Genomic DNA, 23,700 nt, shown 5'->3' with positions numbered 1-23,700 from the left:
CTTTGGATAACTAAATAACATGTGTGTAAATTTAAATGCTTGGAACAAACCAGCATTACACAGAAACAAATACAGGCCAACTTAGCACATATTACACTATGGGCATGGCTCATTTAAAAACATTTATATTTTCCCTACACATAATGTCCAAAATTTTGATTACATTGTTTGTTAGTTTCCAACACATGTAAAGTTGTAAATAAGACATTTTATGAGATATCTGTAATGAATTTTGGTGCTGTGAGTTTAAAGGGGGTGATTAAAAATTGTGCCATATGAGGTACAAACTATCAAAATCCCATTCAATCTGGCCTTCGTTTGTAAAATTTATTTAAGGGTTTAGTTAAGTAAGTGGTGGGGCTACAGGGTAAAACTTAACAATCAACACCTCAAAATGACAGATGCTACAAACTGTCCAAATCCATCCAATTCAGACATTTTTTTTAATATTTTGTAATAGCAAAACTGCACTTATGATCTAATACAGGGGTGGGGAACCTACTTAGTACTGCGGGCCGCATGAATTGCACAACATTTTCGGGCAGGCCAAATATTTATTTATTTTCAAATTCATTGTAAAAATACCCAAAGCACACAAGCGGTTTTATATTTCATCGCTCCAAATTTGATTTTTTCTTTGCTGCTACATGTTTGTAACAAACAAGGATCGCATGCTAATCGCTCTAAAATCAAAAATAAAACTAACAACACATGGCAAATGATTTGTTGTTGCAAGGAGAGGTAATCCAGTAACTAGAGATGTACCGAATATTCGGTTTGCCGAATTTATTCAGCCGAATCGGCCGTTTTTTCAAAGATTCAGTTGCGGCCGAATATTTTGTTGCGATTCGGCCGAAACTGAATCTTTTACGAACACACATTTATAGCGTTAAACATGACTTTTCTGCTTTGTACCAACGAAAATCGCTGTAATTATCATATGTTTTACCACATTATCGTTTTTACCACTCCAGACGAAAAATCCGTAATTCATTGGCAGGTTAGCAATCATGCTTGAAGCAATGTTAAAACCCACAGAACTAAAATAAGTACGAAACACAACCATTCTGCACTAATTGCCTGGTACATAAACTTATGTTTTCATGTCAAACGCGTTGAATGCGACTTTGCGTGACATCATAAAAGATTCGGTTGATTTCGACTGAATTTATACGAATTTAGTCCCCCTTGATCTAATAGTTTCTTACTTGTTGCGGTAGTCATCCATTTTGTTCATCAAGGCATCAAGCTCATCACACAATTGATTCAATTCTTGTGCAGTTTTTGATCCATTTGGTTTAGCAGAAAGCAGTTTTGCTGCTTTGCGGGTCGCACTGATTATGTCTCTAGCAGCTTCAGAACCAGTTCCTGCACCAGGCTTGGCTTTCACATCAGCCAGCCACTCCTATAGGGTTGACTGTTTAGCCCACAAACCATTTGAACTTACTGCTACATAACTAAAGATTAGTCCTACAATTTTCTGAAAATGATTTAAATAACACAAGGTAATCACTATTCTACATAAACCAGTTCTAGATTGTGTTTCTGGTTGATATTTTATTCATCCTACTAGTTGCTACTATTTACCTTAGCAACAGGTGTTTTGTTAACAATCGTATCACAGGCTGCAGATAATTCATTTGCATTTTGTAAAGCTTGATCAACATCCTTGATCAAATTATCCAAAGCATTCTGAATCTGTGCAGCAATTCTTCGTGCCTCTGCTGTATTTCCCTTCCCCCTTTATCAATTTAAAACATAAAATTTATAAACATAACTAGAATAGTGATTTTCCTATATATTACCAGTTTATATATACTACATCATATTTAACGATGCATCACATATACCATTTATTATATTTATAATGGATATATATTTGGCACCTACATTTCATTGGGTCCCTATCTTTTTCCTGGCACTTTATAACATAATTGTTTCTGCAAGCATAATCTAATGGGTCCCCACACATATACATATGCGATTTGGTAACAGTACAAATATGGCACAATCATTGTTAAACTGGAATAAAATTATGATTTTTAATCCGCACATAGCATTCCCTGGCGCTGTTAAGTTTCTACATACCAACAATGCGAATGCTTAGGGCTTTTTATGTCCAAAACCTGTTCTGAAACAGTTTTATTAACGCTTTCAGTTTGAGAAGTCATGTTACACAGGTGTAACAAATCGTGCTGCGCTGTCGCTCTGTGTTTCGAAACACGAATAAGTTGACCTACATTAACGTTTACAGCGCAATATAACTAACATCGTAACATCTTAATTCCAACCAGTAAGAAAATCGTCAAGTGATGACTGCGTTCATGCGTGAAGCAGAGGCATTTTTTCCATGCGTCACTATCGTCAATCACTCCCATTGCGTCAGCTGTGCACTGAGCGACCACAAATTTGACAAAAGACAGCATGTAAAAACATATTTGGGGCTGTAAGAGCAATTACTGAGCTGATTGCACTGAAATTTTTAACAGTCAACAAGGATCACCCTATCCACAGCTGTTTAAAATTTCAGCAGGTTAAGTCTTGTATTTCTGACCTCATTAACATGTAAACAAACGAACAAATATTTGGGGGTAAAGGGGTGAAAATGGATATATACAAATTCAAGTTACAAAATACTTTAAAATACGCTGCAATGCACCAATCAAAAAAGTATGAAACTCCAGAATCATCTGCTTTAGCAAGTATAGCCGTTTTAAAAATTTCACGTTTTGGGGGGCTGTGGGTGAACCAAGGGATCAAACAGGGTCCAAATTCACCAATATCTATAATGTGTGTAAATTTGAAAAAGTTTAAACCATTCTTTCTTGATCAAAACGTTGGAACAAATCCGTGTTAGACGGAAAAACAAAAAAAATTTAAACAAAAACAATATGTTCAGGGAAAAGGGACCCATAACTAGAAAAAAATTGACAACATACTGTTTTCTTAGTTCTGCAAGCCTATTGGCCATTCTGTCAATGTCGTTACATTGTGACAGGATCTTTTGTCCCAAGGCATCACCAGACTGATTGCCGATTTCTCGAGCATTGTCCAGCAGTTCGCGAAGTGCAATTTCTCCAGGTGTACCTATCAGGAATAACAATGTAATGATTAAAAAAAAAAAAAAAAAAAACTTTTTTAAAATAGAAAACAAAATGTGGCTCTGAACTGTAGATGATCCAGCACTGGAAAATATGGGAGACAGTGGATAATTTAGACCAGGGGTGGGGAACCTGCGGCCCGCTTGCCTATTTAATATGGCCCAGTCACAATGTACAGATATGACTTTGACATTATTGGTGATTTATTTTCAATATCTCCCCATTCAACATTATGACATCCAACTTCCATAAAAGTGCCACACATTCAACCACTTGCTATACAGATGAATCCGTTTAATTGCATCATCAATTTGCCAAGGACATTTGATGCGATTAACTGAAATATGCGATAATTCGGTTGCTATGTAAACAGTACACGCCGTTAACATAAGTGCTTATTTTCACTTCCCCAGCTAAAACAAAGTTGCAGTGACGCTCAACTAAGGCTACGGAGCAGTATTTTCTCTCTTTTGTTGCCAAGAATAGAAAGAAGAACTCTTATGTCAAAAATAGATTATCCCACACAGCGCAGAACATTTCTAACTGTCCTTGGTATGGTGCAATCGCCCCAGTGTGATGAAAATCTGTTTTCCAGATCTATTTAAAAAGGTGTGTTACATCGCATCGTAGCCAGAGGCATATCCTGAAATTTTGAAAAGGCCCAATATTTTTATTTGGGAACTTCCCAAACGACAGTCTATGAGGTGTAACCATGCCCAAACCTGAAAGTACAAGACCGAAACCTGGTCAAACTTACAACATTGGCATATTCTACATCATAAGAGCGCTAAGACCGGCTGCAGCAGTTTCTATTATACCCCGTTATCCATTTGACAAAAAGAATAATTAACTGCTTTTAGCTTGACTGTCACATGATTAACTTACGATCGTTGCTTCAAAATTGAAACCAGCAACAACTACTACAGGAATTAATGCCTTTCTGAATCGGTGATCCATCCTCTAAGTTGCACAAGGTCACGAATAGAAGACATTAAATTAATCTCCTAATGACTTTTCAAAAAGGGGAATATTTGCATGTAATTTGTTCAAGAGCACCTACACTTGTGCAGCTATTTTGGGATTAGCAGTTTAACGCATTAGTCATCTCAAAAACTTAATGAGTAGTTAGGTTTTTTTTTACATTAATTGGCAGTCCAAGTGAATTTAAATTTTAAACTGTTGTTTCTGGGCAGGCAATTAGACATGTACAACATTCAAACGGATGGTCCAGTTAAGGTCATGCACAGATCAGTTGATTTTACTATCATATCGTCGCACATTTGAAAAACTCAGTCTGTGCAACTTTTACAAAGAGATCACCAATCCGGTTAATCGCATATTTTGTTAAAAAATGATGCGCTTATCTGCTTTATGCGATAAACCGGTATGCGATTAACCGGACAATTTTCTTAACAAACGATGGGGTTTGGGATTTTTAATTGTGGTGCAATTAAACGGATTATGCAATTAACCGGATTCAACAAAGATAATGTGTTTATGTTCTCACAAATTTTAGAGCTGTGGCGACAATCCATTTATTGATTTATATGCAGAAAGCATAGTTCACAAGCCGCACAAAAGCTACCGTTCCAGGGTTTAGACCAGGGGTGTCAAACTCGCGGCCCACAAACGCTCAACAACAATTGTATTATTTTGTCAGATATTTGTGCGACCGTGAACATGTCCATTAAAATATATGTACTGGCGGCCGTGACGCAATTAAAACTCTTGCCAAATATTTCGATTTTTAAACTGCTCTAAACAGTAACCATATGCGTCAGACTATTTATACGCCTATTGTGTGCAAACAATGCGAAAAAACGGGTTCCACAAGCGTCACAATATAGATTAATGGCGTAATAAACAATTAAAACTGATCTTCACACTGTGCAGCTCACTCTGTGCATCAAGTTGGAAATTATTCTGGGCCTTTGGGGCGTCAATAGTTGGTATATATGTGATATAAACCTATTTCTTTACATCTGTAATTATAAAATAAAAACCAGCAGGTAATTGGCGACTGTTGGTGAAATAAGGATCTGCGATGTGGCTGTAGTTGCAAAAAGGTTGTTTAAGTGTATAAAACTAGATTAAAAATCACATGCAGCCCTAGGCATAATTTTCAAACTGCAATGTGGCCCCCGAACCCCACGAGATTGACACCCCTGGTTTAGACCTCCATGACATTTTCGAGAACTGTGTTATATTTAAAAATTCTAGTTTGTTGTAAAGGGCAATCCTTTGCCATAAAGGTTTGAAGTTGAGCCGGGCCAAACAAACCAGAAGTGACAATCAATCATTCAAACAAAACAAGTCTTTAATTGCCCAAAGAAAGGAGTCCCCCGGACATGCCCTGGAATATGTCAGAAAACATGGCTTTGTTTGTAATTTGTTTGCGGCATAGTTTGTTATGTAGGATGACTTGCTAGGTTGTACATATATTGGTTGTAGTATAAAATATTCATAGAATTTAAAAGTTGATAATTTTAGTGATGTGCAAAGTAGTAAACATTAAACCTGCTAATGCATTTCCATCATCCAACCAACTTTTTGCTGACTGCATTTTCTTCGCCATAGCATCTCGAAGTTTATGTAAAGCTAAAATGGTTGTTGGATCATATTGTAACTCTTGATCAGTAGAGACCAGTTGTAATAATCTAAAAAAAACAATATCACAATTTGATTTAAGTTTGTTTTTTAAGCCTGCCATAGTTGAAATATCAACAGAAATATTTTTTACTTGTTTCGTCAAAGTAGTAATAGCGTTGTGTGGTTTATTTTTTGTGTGTTTTAGAGTGGTTTGTTCCAACTGATTTGTTAAATATTTAAAAAGCAGACAGTTTCACAGGTACAGGCTGGGTTTTAGGACTATTAGATCACAACAAACTGAAAACAAGCAATGTACCAGTTTCAATTATACCAAAAGTTAATGTAAGTGAGCTCCCAAATCGGTGAAAAAACATTATGAGAACTGCATCAACTACCAGCAATGGCCCATGTGCAAGGGCTTTTCCGACGCTTGCCTTATATAGACCTAAAGTTTACCTGATAATTTCTGTTATTCCACTGGATATGTTGTTGACATAAAATTTTCTGTTGTTTACAGCAGCTTCTTTTGCTCTGCCGCCATCCTTAAGGGTACTAACAAAAGCCTTCATACCTACACACATATATAAAAAAGTTTGCCAAATGTGGGGTAAAAAAATGCACTCACAGCAAAAAAAAAATTATTCTGTATCAGCATTAACCCAAAAAACAAGGTTCTCAAAGGGGTACCACGTGGTTCCCCAAGTGAGGAAAGGAAATTTGTTCCAGGGAGGAATTGGGGAAATAAAGCTGTGTGTAAAAGAACATCTTCATTACTTATTAATTCAATGCACCACAATGGGAATGTCTACTTCTCCACTCTTACAACATGTAAGGTCTAGCTACTGCAGTGACACATGTAATAAAAGAGTTAGTTGGTTCATAATCGTTTATTGTTTTATCATAACATTTTCTTATGGCAGTGCTTCTTAACTGGTGGTCCATGATGACTTTTTGGGTGGTCCACAGAACTTTCGCTAAGTTTAGTGATAAACTAGAGACGATTGCATGTTACATGTTGAAAGATTATGAACCAGAAAGGTGGCTTTCTAATATACAGACGAATCCGGCTAATCGCATCATCGATTTGCCAAGGGTGTTTGATGCGATTAACCGGATTATGCGATAATCCGGTTGCTATGCAAACAGTACATGCCCGTTAACAAAAATGCTTATTTTCACTTCCCCGGCTAAAACAAAGTTGCAGTGACGCTCAACTATGCCAACGGAGCAGTATTTTCTCTCTTTTGTTGCCCAGAATTGAAAAACGTACTCTCAAGTCAAAACTAGATTGATTACTCTCAGCGCAATGCATGACGTCATGCTTCCTAACTGTCGTGGCTATGGTGCAATCGCCTAAGTGTGTTAAAGAAACAGTAGAAACGCACACACACACTCTTAATTGGCGTACACGCCACAGTTCGCTTGATTTGTGCTTTCTCTTGCAGTCAGGTATATTTGAAAAGATATGTTACATCGCATCGTAGCCAAGGGGCCCAACATTTAAATTTGGGAACTTTCCTATGACGACGGTTTGTGACGTTTTAGTCTTGTTTTGGGTAGTTTCCCTTATAAATGTGCTAGGCCTCTCTCTTAATATAAACGTAAAATGGCCTGTTGTTTCTAACCTATTTCGTTTCCTAGTTCAAACCAACGCGTTAAGCGGCAAAGTGCTAGGTGCATATTTGTAAGCAAGCCCAAACCCGAAAGTACACGACCAAACCTGGTCAAACTTACAACTTTGGCACATTCTACACCGCAAGGCGAGCTGCATCAGTTTCTATTATAACCCGTTATACAATTGACAAAAAGAATAATTGATTTTAGAAAAACTTTAAAGACTCATATTGTGGCGCTACTTTCTAGCTTACTCAGCAAAACTGCAGCTGCAAGATTAGTGTGACTGTCACATGATCAACGTGTGATCGTTGCTTCCAAAATTGAAACCAGCAACAAATACTAGAGGAATAAATGCCTTTCTTAATTGGTGTTCTACCTGATAAGTTGCGCAAGGTCACGAATAGAAGACATAAAATATGGCACAGTACCAATTACATGAATATAAACAACATAGAGTGATTACTTGCGTTCTAACATTTTTTACAACCATTACGTGTTTGGCGGTTCATGAACAATATAACAGAAAACATTTTTAACCACTTGTTTCACATTTAACATTGTTTACATTCCAATACAGTTTAATACTTCGAATTTGGTGCAGTCCGCACTTAACAGCGTCTCTGTCGGAACACCAGTTTCGTAATTTTAACACGTTGAACTCTTTATTTAAACGCTTGTTATATCGCTATTGCCGATTAGATAAGCCAACAAAAAAGGGAACAATGTACACGGCTTTGAGATAACGACGCCTTGTTATCGCACAGCGGTAAACTAAACGCCGATTTAATCTCCTAATAACTTTTCAAAAATATTTTATGATCGAGATGTGTCATTTTCAACGTTGAAATTAGTTGCGTTATTTGGTGTAGAATGCAAACACGCATCTACGTCTTTTTCGCGTACATTACCATCATATCGTCGTTTTTTTATTCGAAAAACTCTGTCTGTTCGACTTTCACATTGAGATCATCAATCCGGTTAATCGCATATTTCGTTGAAAAATGATGCGAATATCCGGGTTATGCGATAAACCGGTATGCGATTAACCGAACGATTTTCTTAACAAACGATGGGCGACGGTTTGGGATTTTTAATTGTGATGCAATTAAACCGATTATGCGATTAACCGGATTCGTCTGTACTTTCATTTTATATATTCTATATCCTATTTACCAATTTACTATACACATCATTTGATCTACACATATGATTGTTTTTGCAAACAAAAATGAATGGGTCCCCACTGTGCAGATTTACGGTAAACAATTGTTCCGGTTATTTTTAGATTCTTAAGGAAAAATGTTCATAAAGCATTAACCCAACTTTAAAAGTTTTGTCCGTATTCTTTTTGCACCATTAAAAACCCATTTGCTACAAAGTTATGCATAACAACTAACAACTTGTATTTTACTTAACTTTATACCAGTGGTTCTTAACCGGGGTGCGATCGCACCCCAGGGGTTCGGTAACGCAGAACAAGGGGTTCGACGAAGGTATTTTTGAAATACAATATAAATACTGGTTTTTGTCACACTTTAGGGTCTATAGTCGCTAAAAACGGCAATTTGTATTTGCCAAATATCAAAACACTGGAAGGTTAGACTTAGACAGGGGTGTTTTAAGCTGCTCTAAACAGTTACCAGCCTAATAACCATATGTGTCAGACCTTTGGTACGCCTATTGTGTGCCAACAATGCGAACAAAACAGGTACCACAAGCATCACAATATAGATTATGACATCATAAACACTTAAAACTAATCTCCTCGCTGTGCAGCTCAATCTGTGCACCGAGCTAGAAATTAATCGGAGGGTTTTGGGCGCTATTAGATGGTAAATACTTGATATAAACCAAGTATTTTAAAACAAATTTTGACTCTTACTTAAGTCCGTAAACGTAAAATTATTTCAGAAAAAGATCATCTTTGGAAAACAACTGGATGTTATTCTGCCGGTCAGTATCACTGCGCATGCGCTAGCAAACTCGATAGAGAAGAAATGTTTCGGATTTGTGCAATGATACTATACAACATAGTATAGTATCATTGATTTGTGTAGGGTACGTTGTGACAGCAAACGAGCAGGTGATCAAGCAAGTGTCTGATACGAGAGCATTGTGTTCGTATGGAGCGTGTTTGAAGTGAACAGCAGCCATCTTGATGAAACTGCTAATAAAACTGTGAATTGAAACTAATAGGTAGAGAACTGAACACTCGCTCTTTATATAGCTGTCTTGCGCATCCGTTCTGCGCATCGGATCCAAATTTCCGCCGCCGAGTTTGAATATCTAGCGCCATCTAGGTGTCGATTTTTAAATTAGTACTGTAATGGCAGCCTCCATATGATATCCGGTCTGCGATGGAGATTAAAAAACAAACAATATTTGACAATAACACACCATCAAGGATTGCACCATCGCATCAAACGATGTGTCGTCAATTATGAATTTTACTGACTAAGTGTGTTGGGCAGGATGGCTGAATGTGATGCGCGATTGACAGCAAACAAGAAGAATATATCCCCTGGGAACGTTACCAAAAATATAAAAATTACAATTTAAACATTTTACCCAGAAAAAAGGTGTGTGTCAAATGCAGTACAAGACTTAAAGAAACTCTCCTTCAAAATGTATCATCAAATGAAGAAGCTTCGATTTTGACTGACAGTGAAATATATAACATTGCATCTACTGTTAAAGCAAACAAATCTTTCAGCAAGCTTAATGAAAGTTTACAGAGCGTTGAGGAATCACCTGTGAAGTTGCATAGTGTGCCTTCAAGCAGTAAAATTTTGTATGGGAAAAGAAAATTATGTCAAATTTATGATACCTTTCGTGCAAAGATGTCCAATGTTCTTAATGTCAGTGATGTAGACCTACAGCAAAACCAACCTGACACTAAAGAATCTTTTGACAACATTATCTATGAAATGAAAAAAAAATACCAACAGTGACAGACGAGGGCAGAAAAAATAAGTCGTCCTCACAATGGCACTAAGCAACTGGTCAAGAGAAAACACTATGGATGATTTTTTAGTTACTGAAAGAATGGTCAGAGTAGCTCGAGCGTTTGAAATTTCAAGTGGCATATGTTCCTTGCCATTACCTCGAAAGGGAAAATCACTTACAAAAAATATAATCGGTAAGGTTAAATGCTTTTACCAAAACAATGAAAGTTTTCAATAATTACTGCCTCTGGTTGTGGCGAGTAAAGGAACATAATACGTTCTCCAAACAACATTCATTACCCTTATCAGCAGCAACTCGAATATTCAGAAGCACTCGCTCTTCATCTGCCAGAGAGTCAATTGGTAAACTACCTTGTTTTTGTGTTAGATATTTTTTTGTGGCATTCAGTATCCAGAGAGACACCTACACTACACTTTTGCATCTTAACAACTTTTAATCACAAATTAGGGCACATAAAGTATAGATAATAGAAGCAGTATCACAAAAATATCTGAAAAATGAATCTGTGTTTTATTATGACCCTGCTTCAAATAAATTACAAAAAGCATCATAAAATTAATAACAAAATAATGTACTCAGCAAGAGCTTTCATTTGAGCCATTACTGAACTTCCTAGCTACTGTGCTCTTCAACATATGAGCTTTTAAAGTTGTCGTTATACATGAATGCATATTTGCATACCCCCAAACTGAACCCCTTTAATTACTGACCCATATATCAAAAACATGAAAAAATGTAATGAGGTGATTGAGAATGTCCTAAAGGTTCACCTAACCTACTAAAATGACCACAATATACAAATTAGAAAGAAATATGACATTTTAAACACAGTATTATCCAAAAGCATTGATGCACGTCGCTGCATTGATCACATATTTGACATATTTTCAAAATGTCATAACTTCGTCAAGCATTGATAGATTTCAAAAAAAACTTTTTGTTGAAATCAGTGTAACTAGCTGCATGGACATATGAAATTTGATAAAAATCTGAGGGGGTGGGTTGACTTTTGCCATTTTTCTGGGACGTTTGACATGGAATGATCCGGCTGTAAGAGTAATTACTGAGTCGATTGCACTGAAATTTTTAACAGCCAAACAAGGAGCACCCTATCCACAGCTGTTTAAAATTTCAGCAGGTTAAGTCTTGTATTTCTGACATCATTAACATGTGAATAACAAAGAAATATTTGTGGGTAAAGGGGTGAAAATGGATATATACAACTTCAAGTTACAAAGTACTTTAAAATACGCTGCAATGTACCAATCACAAAAGTATGAAACATGCTTTAGCAAGTACCAGAATCATGCTTTAGCAAGTATAGCCGTTTCAAAAATTTCACATTTTGGGGGACTGTGGGTGAACCAAGGGATCAAACGGGGTCAAAATTCACATGGACCATCTTTTCACCAATATCTATAACAGTGGTTCTTAAACTTTTTTGACCGCGACCCAAATCTGAGTATTATGAACATCTCACGACCCAAGCCTCAAACACCAAAAAATGTAACAATTTCGAGGCCACGTTGTGGCCGCACTGGGTTGTCTGCACATGTCAAAATGGCTGCAGGTTTAACGAATTCGATTCAACAATACTACATAACACAACACACATTGTGGCTTTGCAGCACCATGATCATTGATAGAAGTGAATTCCAAATCTAAAAAAAGTTCCTTGTACGAACACTTACTAATCCTTAAACGCTAACTGTTACATCTCCACGTTCAGTTTCGCATGATTAACTTTTATTACCCGTGCTATGACGTAACAATCGCTATGTGCGTAACAGTACAATTGGAAGGCTATTGTCAGTATTTCGCAATGATTAGTTCATTTTACTGTACAACGTGGTCGAGTGAATGGACTTTACTACTACTACATTAAGTAAATTCGTTTGTTTTTACTTAATGCAGTAATAGTTCGTTTGGGTAGAAATGAACCACCATAGCGCGACCCATTTTTTGACCCTGCGCGACCCACGTTTGGGTCGCGACCCATACTTTGAGAACCACTGATCTATAATGTGTGTAAATTTGAAAAAGTTTGAACCATTCTTTCTTCACCAAAACGTGGGAACAAATCCGCGTTAGACAGAAAAAAAACTAGAATAACGACTTTCCTATATATTGCCAGTTTATATATACTACATCATATTTAACGATGCATCACATATACCATTTACTATATTTATAATGGATATATATTTGGCACCCACATTTCATTGGGTCCCTATCTTTTTCCTGGCACTTTATAACATAATTGTTTCTGCAAGCAAATCACACATATGCATATGCGATTTGGTAACAGTAAAAATAGGGCACAATCATTGTTAGATATTTACCAATTTACTATACACATCATTTGATCTACACATATAATTGTTTCTGCAAGCAAAAACGAATGGGTCCCCACACGTCTGATTGTGCGGATTTATGGTAAACAAACATCCTGGTTATTTTGAGATTCTTAAGGAAAAACTTAACCAACTTTAGCCTTAACCCAACTTTAAAAGTTTTGTCCGTATTCTTTTTACATCATTATTGTCATATAATTACAAAAAAAAACAGTGAATAATAACAGGAAAAATACTTTCAATTTAATCTCATGCTTTGACCTTGATATTGTCGTTCAAGGTCAGTTTTTAAACACAATTTTCCCAAACTGAAAATGTGCTTGATAACTTAATAAAACGACATAGCATAGCTGCGCAAAACCAGATGATTTCTAATCACCAACACGACTGTCTCGTAAAACGTACATCCGGACGTCAAGCTGAGCACTCCCGCTGCATTCACCCGCCTTAACCATAAACAAGTGAATTCTGAGCACTCCCGCTGCATTCACCCGCCTTAATCGTAAACAAGTGAATTACTACCTTGAGAGTTGAGACTGCTATCTGACTGACCGTGTACACATATTATGGGGTGTAAAAGTAACTAGAAGGGTGGCTTAGCACATATTGCCCTTGCATATACACTATAACCTATTTTAAAACATAAATATATTTCCCATGCTTATTTTGTATTGAGTCCCACATTAGCCATCGTCTTTTTTAACTTTAGTCGTTTCTGCAGGCAAAAACTCATGGGTCCCCACACACGCAAAGTTGTAAAAAATGCACTTCAAGAGATAACCATGAGAAAGTCGGGTGTTGTAAGGTAAAACACAGTGATCGGCACTGGGCTTAAATAATAATACTATGTAGAATACAAACTATAAAATTAGATTCACTCCAGATATTCTTTGAAGTATGTCCTAATTAACGTTTTAAAAAACTGAGCCATTTTAGGGGGCTAGTAGGGCAATTAATTGGGTTCGACACACATACTAAAAAATATATAAAAACCACAACGACTTAATCAATAGTACTGCAAAATTTCAGCCCATGTTTAAAATTTCGACCACTAGAGGTGTTTTGAGCAACAACTGTTAATGTTTCTGACGTCATAGGGCTGTTAACAAGCCCCTAACTGCCATGGCGCAAAAACGTTCACCAAGCAACCCACCAACGAGCAACATACAACTGGTTGCCCTTGTAACACTATCGCTCAAAAGAAATCTTTCGTTTGTGGTGCCCAGTAACATACAAATACGTTTTACACTTTAGGGGCTTGTGGGGTAAATGTTAGGACTACAGGGTTGAACGCAACAATTGACACCTATAAATGGCATACTATACAAGAAATCCAATTTTCAGCTAATTCTGACACTGTACAAAAACTCACTCATTTTAGGGGGCTAGCGGGGTAAATACTGGGTTATCAACAAAACAAAGTGGGATGCACATCTACATAACTATATCTACCATCTGTGTAAATTTCAGCCAAATCCATCAAACATTTGATGGAAAAATGAGTCGGACCAACTTCGGGGTAAAAACACCCATTTTAGGGGGCGAGCGGGGTAAATACTGGGGTTATCAACAAAAACAAAATGGGATGCACATCGACATAACTACATCTACCATTTGTGTAAATTTCAGCCAAATCCATCAAACATTTGATGGAAAAACATGTCGGACAAACTTCAGGGGAAAAATACTCATTTTAGGGGGCTAACGGGGTAAATACTGGGGTTATCAACAAAAACAAAGTGGGATGCACATCTACATAACTATATCTACCATCTGTGTGAATTTCAGCCAAATCCATCAAACATTTGATGGAAAAACGAGTCGGACAAACTTCGGGGTAAAAACACCCATTTTAGGGGGCGAGCGGGGTAAATACTGGGGTTATCAACAAAAACAAAGTGGGATGCACATGTACATAACTACATCTACCATTTGTGTAAATTTCAGCCAAATCCATCAAACATTTGATGGAAAAACGAGTCGGACAAACTTCAGGGGAAAAATACCCATTTTAGGGGGCTAGAGGGGTAAATACTAGGGTTATCAACAAAAACAAAGTGGGATGCACATCTACATAACTACATCTACCATCTGTGTATATTTCATCCAAATCCATCAAACATTTGATGGAAAAACGAGTCGGACAAACTTTGGGGAGAAAAAAAATGAAAGAAAAAAAAAGAAAAAAAAACAATTTGAGTAAAATCAATATGTGTCCCCTTCAGGGAAGGGGACCCATAACTATTTGGCCGATTAAGGCAAATTTTCAAAAACTAAACGAATAAGCTACTGCAAACAATTGTTTAACATTTCAGCACATTAGGGCTTGTATTTCTGGCCTAAAACTTATTATTTTGGGGTTTAAGGGGTAAAAATGGGTGAATCCAATGTAAAGTTACAAAATTCTTTAGAATAGCTTACATTGCACCAACCAACAAAGCATGAAACTCTCAGATTATGTACTTTAGTCAGTACAGCCGTTTTTAATTTTTTTCGTTTTGGGGCCTGTGGGTGAACCACCGGGTCGTTTGGGGTCAAACTTCAGGAGGATCAAATTCTGAACAATAACTAACATCTGTGCAAATTTGAACAAATTTAAAGCACTCTTTCTTGATCAAACGCATTTAACAAACCAGCGTTAGACAGAAACGAATATTATGGGGTTTAAGCGGTGAAAATGGGTAAATCTTTATTTAAATTCTTTGAAATACCTTATATTGCACCAAACAACAAAGCATATAACTCCTAAATGAAGTAGTTTAGCAAGCATAGCCGTTTTAAAAATTTCACGTTTTTGGGGGCTGTGGGTGAACCGAGGGATCAAACGGGGTCAAAATTCACATGGACCATCTTTAGACCAATATCTATTAAGTGTGTAAATTTGAAAAAGCCATTTGAACCATTCTTTCTTGACCAAAACGTGGGAACGAATCCGCGTTAGACGGATTTTGTCTCTTATAGTACAACAAAAATTTTTTCTCTTATAGTACAACAAAAACAAGCTGCATGAATAATGTCAATGAAGTGAAGTATTTTTATGCATTTGATAGAAATTGTTTATGTCAGATAAATTTCTGAAAATATTACTGTCTACTTACTTGATATTAGATTTGGAAGTTGAGTTTTAAGGCTGTTGATTTCATAAGCAAGCTTTTCAGCATGATTTACATTTGTTAATTCTTCTGAACGTTGACTAACCATCCGTGACATGTTGGTCATACCTATAAATAATGGAACTTTAGTTTGGCTACTTTCTAATGGAAAAAAATTATAATGTTGTGAGCATTTTAGGATTTGACTTGTAAATCTAGGCCTTAAATAGCAATATAAAATTTGCTATTTAAGATAAAATTTGTTAAATTTAGATCAAAACAAAACTAAACTAGAAGGGTGGCTTAGCACATATTGCCCTTGCATATACACTATAACCTATTTTAAAACATAAATATATTTCCTATGCTTATTTTGTATTGGGTCCCATATTAGCCATCGTCTTTTATAACCTTAGTCGTTTCTGCAGGCAAAAACTCATGGGTGCCCACACATGCAAAGTTGAAAATAATGCAATTCAAGAGATAACCATGAGAAAGTCGGGTGTTGTAAGGTAAAACACAGTGATCGGCACTGGGCTTAAATAATAATACTATGTAGAATACAAACTATAAAATTAGATTCACCCCAGATATTGTTTGAAGTATGTCCTATTTAACGTTTAAAAAACTGACCCATTTTAGGGGGCTAGTAGGGTAACTAATTGAGTTCGACACACAAACTAAAAAATATATAAAAACCACAATGACTCAATCAACAGTACTGCAAAATTTCAGCCCAATCAGCCAATGTTTAAAATTTGACCACTAGAGGTGTTTTAAGCAACAACCGTAATGTTTCTGACGTCATAGGGTTGATAACAAGCCCCTAACTGCCATGGCACAAAAACGACCACCAAGCAACCCACCAACGAGCAACATACAAAGGGTTGCCCTTGTAACACTATTGAGCAACAGAAATCTTTCGTTTGTGGTGCCCAGTAACATACAAATACGTTTTACACTTTAGGGGCTTGTGGGGTAAATGTTAGGACTACAGGGTTGAACACAACAATCAACACCTATAAATGGCATACTATACAAGAAATCCAAATTTCAGCCAATTCTGACACTGTTTAAAAACTCACCCATTTTAGGGGGCTAGCGGGGTAAATACTGGGTTATCAACAAAAACAAAGTGGGATGCACATCTACATAACTACATCTACCATCTGTGTAAATTTCAGCCGAATCCATCAAACATTTGATGGAAAAACGAGTCAGACAAACTTCGGGGGAAAACACCCATTTTAGGGGGCTAGCGGGGTAAATACTGGGATTATCACCAAAAACAAAGTGGGATGCACATCTACTTAACTACATCTACCATCTGTGTAAATTTCAGCCAAATCCATCAAACATTTGATGGAAAAACGATTCGGACAAACTTCGGGGAAAAATACCCATTTTAGGAGGCTAGCGGGGTAAATACTGGGGTTATCAACAAAAACAAAGTGGGATGCACATCTACATAACTACATCTACCATATGTGTAAATTTCATCCAAATCCATCAAGGATTTGATGGAAAGACGAGTCGGACAAACTTTGGGGAGAAGAAAAAAAAAAGGAAAAAAACAAACATTTTGAGTAAAATCAATATGTGTCCCCTTCAGGGAAGGGGACCCATAATAACAAAGCTTTTTCCAATTGCAATTATTGTAAAAAAAAAAAAAATTATGATTTAATTTTCTACAAGAAAACAGAATAATGGCATGCAAGTATTTAGATAATGTTTATTGCACTTGATGTCTTAGAAGCCTAACCTGGGGAAAGATTCTTTACATAAGTGACAAGGTTTTCCATTTCCTGGACAACCTCAGATACTTTTAAATATTCCCTGACACCCTGGCACACTTGACAAATTCTCCTGACCTACAAAAAATGCAAAGAACATTGTTGGATCGCCTGTTATTGTGACAATAAGAGCATCTACTTTTTGACTAAGGCTTGACATTATTGATTAATAATAATTTCATGATAACTTGATGTGATTTGATGATGGTTAATTCTAGTGATGGGGTGATACCAGGTTTTGAAGCGAGTACCGATACCGAGTACCACATGTTTAACCACATGTCACCTTCGATACCGACTACTTAGTTGTATATCACTGGCTAATTTATCTGCGGGGGGCACACGCACATGCCGAAAAATGTAATCTCCACGTGATGTTGAAAAAGATATACGTAAACCAGCAGAACTTTTTTCCAATTATGTGCTGTCCGAAGCAAATATTGGTGTAAAGTTGCCCATATTTTTACAGTGTAAATCGGCCTTCGGTACTCGCACGTTGGTATCGAAAACTGATACAAAATATTTCGATACCGAGTATCGATATAACTGAAATCGTTCGACACCTTGTACTCGTCCCATCACTAGTTAATTCTGTTTGTAACATCATAAGTTATGTGTTAGAACACTGTTGAGCATTGTCTGGCTGATAATGCTTTGAACCAGCTCTAAAGTTCAGATCAGATGAACATTTGGTCCAAAAAATATATAATATTTGTTCGATTAAATGATTTTTCAAACTGGCATAGTAATTTTCAAAAGCTTTCCTGATTTGCAGACAAAAAACAACCAAACTAGTAAGAATGTTTGTCCATGGGGTGTGAGAATCCACAAAACAAAATTTTAGGAAGTATTTGGATTGCATTAAACAGGGTTCCCGCGCAATTTTCCTTAATAAACTAGAAGGGTGGCTTAGCAGATTTTGTTGTTGCATTTACACTATAACCTATTTTAAAACATAAATATATTTCCTATGCTATTTTGTATTGGGTCCCATATTAGCCATCGTCTTTTATAATCTTAGTCGTTTCTGCAGGCACAAACATCTATGAATGAATAGCAAATTCAAGCTGTCCAATTTTCATTTAATTCGAACATTGTTAAAAGGGTCACCCATTTTAGGGATTAGTTGGTTAAGTTGTGGTGCTACAGGGCACAACATAACATTTGAGGACTTAGTATGTTCAAGACACTTTGCAAATTTCATATAATTAGGACGTTTTTTTTAAGTTCATTTATTTTAGGGAGCTAGTTGAGTAAATGTTGGGGCTACAAGGTAAAACACGTCAATCGAAACCTACATATAGCATAGTCCACATGGTACCTAAATTTTAGCCAATCCCGACACTGTTTAATAAACTCACCCATTTTAGGGGGCTAGTGGGGTAACTAATGGGGTCCGACACACATACTAAAAAAATATGAAACCTCAATGACTCAATCAACGGTACTGCAAAATTTCAGCCCAATCTGCCAATGTTTAAAATTTCGACCACTAGAGGTGTTTTGAGCAACAACCATTGATGCATTTAACGTCATAGGGCTTTAACAACCCCCTAACTGCCATGGCGCAGAAACGTCTACCAATCAACCCACCAACCAGTAACATACAACTGGTTGCCCTTGTAAGACTATTGCGCCACAGAATTTTTTCGTTTGTGGTGCCCAGTAACATACAAATACGTTTTACACTTTGGGGGCTTGTGGGGTAAATTTTGGGGCGACAGGGTTGAACACAACATTCGACACCTATAAATGTCATACTCTACAAGCTATCCAAATTTCAGCCAATTCCGACATTGTTTACAGACCCACCCATTTTAGGTGGCTAGCGGGATAAATACTGAGGTTATCAACAAAAACGAAGTGGGATGCACATCTACATACCTATATCTACCATCTGTGTAAATTTCATCCAAATCCATCGAACATTTGATGGAAAAACGGGTCGGACAAACTTTGGAAAGGAAAAAAAAAGAAATAAAAAGAAAAAAAACAAAAAACAAATTTGAGTAAAATCAATATGTGTCCCCTTCAGGAAGGGGACCCATAATTCCATGACTTTTTCAAAACTTTTTAAGAAAAACAAAACAAATTTCCATAACCTTAATCGAAAAAAATCGAGCATTTCCCATAGTAAAACTAGTAAAGAGGCCTTGGTATATGCAGCCAATTTACCATACTTGCAACAAATATACAAACGTTACGTAATTTGAAATTCCTATCTCTATCTGGCATTTTCAGGGTAAAACAGGCGCCAAATTCCATACTTTTTCAAGGACTTTTGCAAAAGTTGGATGGGCATGAGGGGTTTGCAAGGGGGGCACAGCACAGTCTGGCTGCAAAGTTTTCACTTGCAGACAATTGTAAATGAATACATAAGAATAATGTCGGCGCTGATTTCGAACTTATTGTTTGGAAAGTAAAGTAAACTCTTCATTACTGTGAAATGGATGTCCAGCCCACGAGGCGAGTTTTATATGGGCGCCAAGATATGGTCGTTCTAAAAATCCATTTAAAATCTGTTAAATTGTATAGTTAGTCTCATCTTACAAGCAATGCTTGTATATTACGTCACAAGTAACAAAATAAGGCAATTGTTTGCGCACAATTAACACTTTTCTGTGCTATATAGTCGGCGGTATAGTGTCAAGTGGGGCACGACCGCAAAAGTTTAAGAACCCCTGTTTTAACATCATGGCAAATTTGCCCAAATCAGGACTTAATAAATACATTGTTTTTACAAAGTTACTGTCTTTTTGATTCATAGCAAATATGTAAACATATTTTTGCCTTTTTTCTAGCTGGTCAATGACAATAACTTGATGGTTAAGTTTTTTACCTCTGCTTCATCAAAAACAAGAAGTAAGTCAGATGTTCCCTGCAAAATTCCACGGGCTCCTGATATCAGCTTCTCTCTTCCTGATTTAGAGTACGGGTCCTGACCAAGGTCAGTGGATGCACTTTTCAATAAGGTTGCTGCATGTTCAACTCTACATATAGATACAGACACAGCCTTCTAAATAAAGAGTTTACTCGTAAATATGCATCAAGGTTGGGACTGAATCCACCAGATCCTAAAATATTAGTTATAATGAGTGCTTTGAACAAAATGAGTTTCTGCAAAATATTCAAATCAGTTTCTGCAAAATTTTCAAATCAGTTTGGGTCAAAAGCCAAACATCACCAAAACTACATGTTTCACCCAATCCAAACTTTGGTGAATCACTATACCATGCACATTTTACTTCGACATATCAGTCTAAAATATAAGCAACAGTATAGGCAGCACCAAAACAGTTTGTCATTTATACTGTTTTGTAACTTTATTTTATATATTGCAACTGAAGTGTGTCTGTCTCTTCAAACTTTCCATGAAAACCATGAAAAAAAGTCCTCTTTAATTTTTATTTTAATTCTTTGCAAACATTTATTGCTCACAAAATTACTTGTCAATTGCAGGGGGTGTATCCATCTTCAGAACTTCATCTTTACTTGATTGAACTTGCTGTCGACCAACCTACAACAAATGAGCTTGCTTTGATATCACCATACATGTAATTGTTGATGTGATTATTATATTCATCTACAAAAGCCAAACAATGTTTATACCTTCGCCAAATTCATTACAGCACTTTCTACCGCATTTATAGGAGCTTCCAGCGATGGAACAGGAGCCCCATCTTCTCCAGCTTCATGTATTATGACCAGTTGTGATACCTAAAAAAATTAGTGTATATTAAGTGAATGATTTACTTTAAGGCAGTAACCGTGGGTCACTGTAATATTTAGTGGGTCACACAAGACTTTAATATCAGGGTGAAACTACTGAAGCATGGCTACTCAAATAGTTTTGACAAAGGTCCAAATACAATAGGTAAAGAATTAACAGGGTCCGGAAACTTCTGTCAGTAATGCAATGCAACATGTGTTAGCCAATTTTGGTCATAGATAATCGCGGTCCAACAGAAACACATTTGTTCAAGCCGAGTGTATGTCAGCAAAACAAAAGATTCTATTAGGCCAGGGGTGCAAAAATACGGTCGCGCCGCGCAACTATAAAATCGGCGTGCACGACTGTAATTTCTTGCCACCTAATTGGAGTTGGTTTACATTTTTTGAACTAATTTACTCAGGCAGTGCTAATACAATAAAGCAATGGTGCAACTGGCGAAAAAATAGGCATCAGGCAACAATCTACTAATATTGCTTTTCCAATATAAATTCACATGGATCAGCCCGCAGACCACAATAGGTTGATCGCAGATCGCATTCTAAACTTTTAAATTTGCCACACTTTTGAGGCACTGTCGCAATGCTATGCAAACTGCGCACAAAGTGCTGATTGTGCAACATCAATTGACGTAACGTCACAGTGACTGTCGTAATTAAAAAAAGTAAATCACTTTCAAACTTTTATAACCGCGATAGAATATTTACTCTCTCTCACACCTCGGGCGCAGAATGTGACGTCACTCATGCTAAGCGTCGTGGGTATAGTGCAATCGGTCACGTGTGTTTCAAAAATGATTTGCAACGCAAATCCACTCAACAAAACGTCACATACATTTCTTACGGATTCGTAGCTCACTACGCTATATTTCGGCAACCTGTGAGAAGTTGAAGAGTACCTTTCTCGTATCCGGGTACAATTGTTCGCCTTAATCGTTTTTACGTTTGTTTAACATACACTTGTGTTTTATCCAGTAAATGCTACGTTAACAGAACTCAACACGTATTCCACAACAAACGAGCCGACGCATGTCTGTGCTGACGCATTTGGCGTGTGATTTGAAATTGATTATTCACACTACGCTATATTTCGGCAACCTGTGAGAAGTTGAAGAGTACCTTTCTCGTATCCGGGTACAATTGTTCGCCTTAATCGTTTTTACGTTTGTTTAACATACACTTGTGTTTTATCCAGTAAATGCTACGTTAACAGAACTCAACACGTATTCCACAACAAACGAGCCGACGCATGTCTGTGCTGACGCATTTGGCGTGTGATTTGAAATTGATTATTCACACTACGCTATATTTCGGCAACCTGTGAGAAGTTGAAGAGTACCTTTCTCGTATCCGGGTACAATTGTTCGCCTTAATCGTTTTTACGTTTGTTTAACATACACTTGTGTTTTATCCAGTAAATGCTACGTTAACAGAACTCAACACGTATTCCACAACAAACGAGCCGACGCATGTCTGTGCTGACGCATTTGGCGTGTGATATGAAATTGATTATTCACAGCATATCGATTTAGCCCGTCACCAAACATTCCCACAAAGCAAGGCACTGTGGTATTCCAACCCGCGAAATTCGTTTCAAATTTCTGGAAAAAACACTCTTGACAACAGGTTATGCTTTGCCCTGATGGTATGTGAGCACAGGAGTGCACAACCTACGACCTTCGAGATGAGCTGGTCCAGCCGTGAAAATTTACATTTAAATATAAGTGCTGGTGGTCAGGAGTTGATTTAAACTTGCTAAATATACAGTCAGCACACAACCAAGCAATATAGATAATGACATCATAGACAAGTAAAACAAATTGTTAACTCAATCCATGGATTAAGTTAGAAATCAATCTGGACTTTTAGACACCACTAGTAAATGGAATATTATGAGATAAATCAAAATTCTTTAAATCAGTAAGTAATTTGTAAAAAAACATTTTTTTAAACAGTTGGCAGGCTTAAGTGAAACAAGAACTTGTGATGCGGCTATTAACAGCACCATGGTTGTGTACTCCTGTCCAAGCTGATGCCAATTGTTTGGGTTTTTCAAGTTTATTTGGCAGTTGTGAAAGGGTTTTAGAAAAATAAACTGCATCTAAACAAAGCTCAGATTTGCCTCAGTGGTCTCCAGTTAAAACAATTAGGGGCGTATATGTACTTGTTATTAGGCCCAACACTGTTGATGTAGATGAGGCTAAAAATCATGCGCTACTAAAAATTACGGCGTGCTACCAAACTCCGAAAAAAAATTTGCACCCCTGTATTAGGCACTAAACGTTAATTTACTCCTTGCGAAACTATATTGGCACAACAACATACAGAACACATTTTATCTAGTTTTGCAGGATCACTTTGTATGGCAATGGTTCTAAATTGAGTTAAAATTATGCCCAAACAATCCCCGTTTCGTTAATTGTGTAGTGAAATAATTGACCATTTTTTTCATCACAGT

The 23,700-nt window shown here is 36.8% G+C and overlaps 2 protein-coding genes across 4 annotated transcripts in view; one reads left to right on the top strand and one right to left on the bottom strand.

The window, feature by feature from the left end:
- LOC145237442 (vinculin-like) overlaps positions 1 to 23,700 on the bottom strand; it is a 35,491-nt gene that overhangs the window by 11,255 nt on the left and 536 nt on the right. For 2 of the 3 annotated variants that reach the window (XM_080100300.1, XM_080100298.1), the window contains exons 2-11: positions 21,123 to 21,230; positions 20,960 to 21,030; positions 20,353 to 20,503; positions 17,483 to 17,591; positions 15,727 to 15,849; positions 6,147 to 6,261; positions 5,619 to 5,758; positions 2,940 to 3,087; positions 1,588 to 1,741; positions 1,209 to 1,405 (exon numbers count right to left, since the gene is read on the bottom strand). In XM_080100300.1, coding sequence (XP_079956426.1) covers positions 1,209 to 1,405; positions 1,588 to 1,741; positions 2,940 to 3,087; positions 5,619 to 5,758; positions 6,147 to 6,261; positions 15,727 to 15,849; positions 17,483 to 17,591; positions 20,353 to 20,503; positions 20,960 to 21,030; positions 21,123 to 21,230 — 1,316 coding nt within the window. Of the gene's footprint in view, positions 1 to 1,208; positions 1,406 to 1,587; positions 1,742 to 2,939; positions 3,088 to 5,618; positions 5,759 to 6,146; positions 6,262 to 15,726; positions 15,850 to 17,482; positions 17,592 to 19,397; positions 19,460 to 20,352; positions 20,504 to 20,959; positions 21,031 to 21,122; positions 21,231 to 23,700 lie in introns of those variants that run through there. The other variant, XM_080100299.1, reaches the window with a different exon arrangement.
- Positions 6,634 to 10,490, top strand: LOC145237628 (uncharacterized). Its single transcript, XM_080100565.1, has 3 exons — positions 6,634 to 6,728; positions 9,880 to 10,254; positions 10,316 to 10,490. The coding sequence occupies exons 1-3, from the start codon at positions 6,634 to 6,636 to the stop codon at positions 10,488 to 10,490; spliced, it is 645 nt and encodes a 214-aa protein (XP_079956691.1).

Source organism: Phallusia mammillata, chromosome 7 (genome assembly GCF_965637545.1).
Source record: "Phallusia mammillata chromosome 7, kaPhaMamm4.hap1.1, whole genome shotgun sequence".
NCBI lineage: Eukaryota > Metazoa > Chordata > Ascidiacea > Phlebobranchia > Ascidiidae > Phallusia > Phallusia mammillata.
Note: the sequence above shows the minus strand (reverse complement) of the source record. Positions and strands in the feature narration are given on the sequence as shown.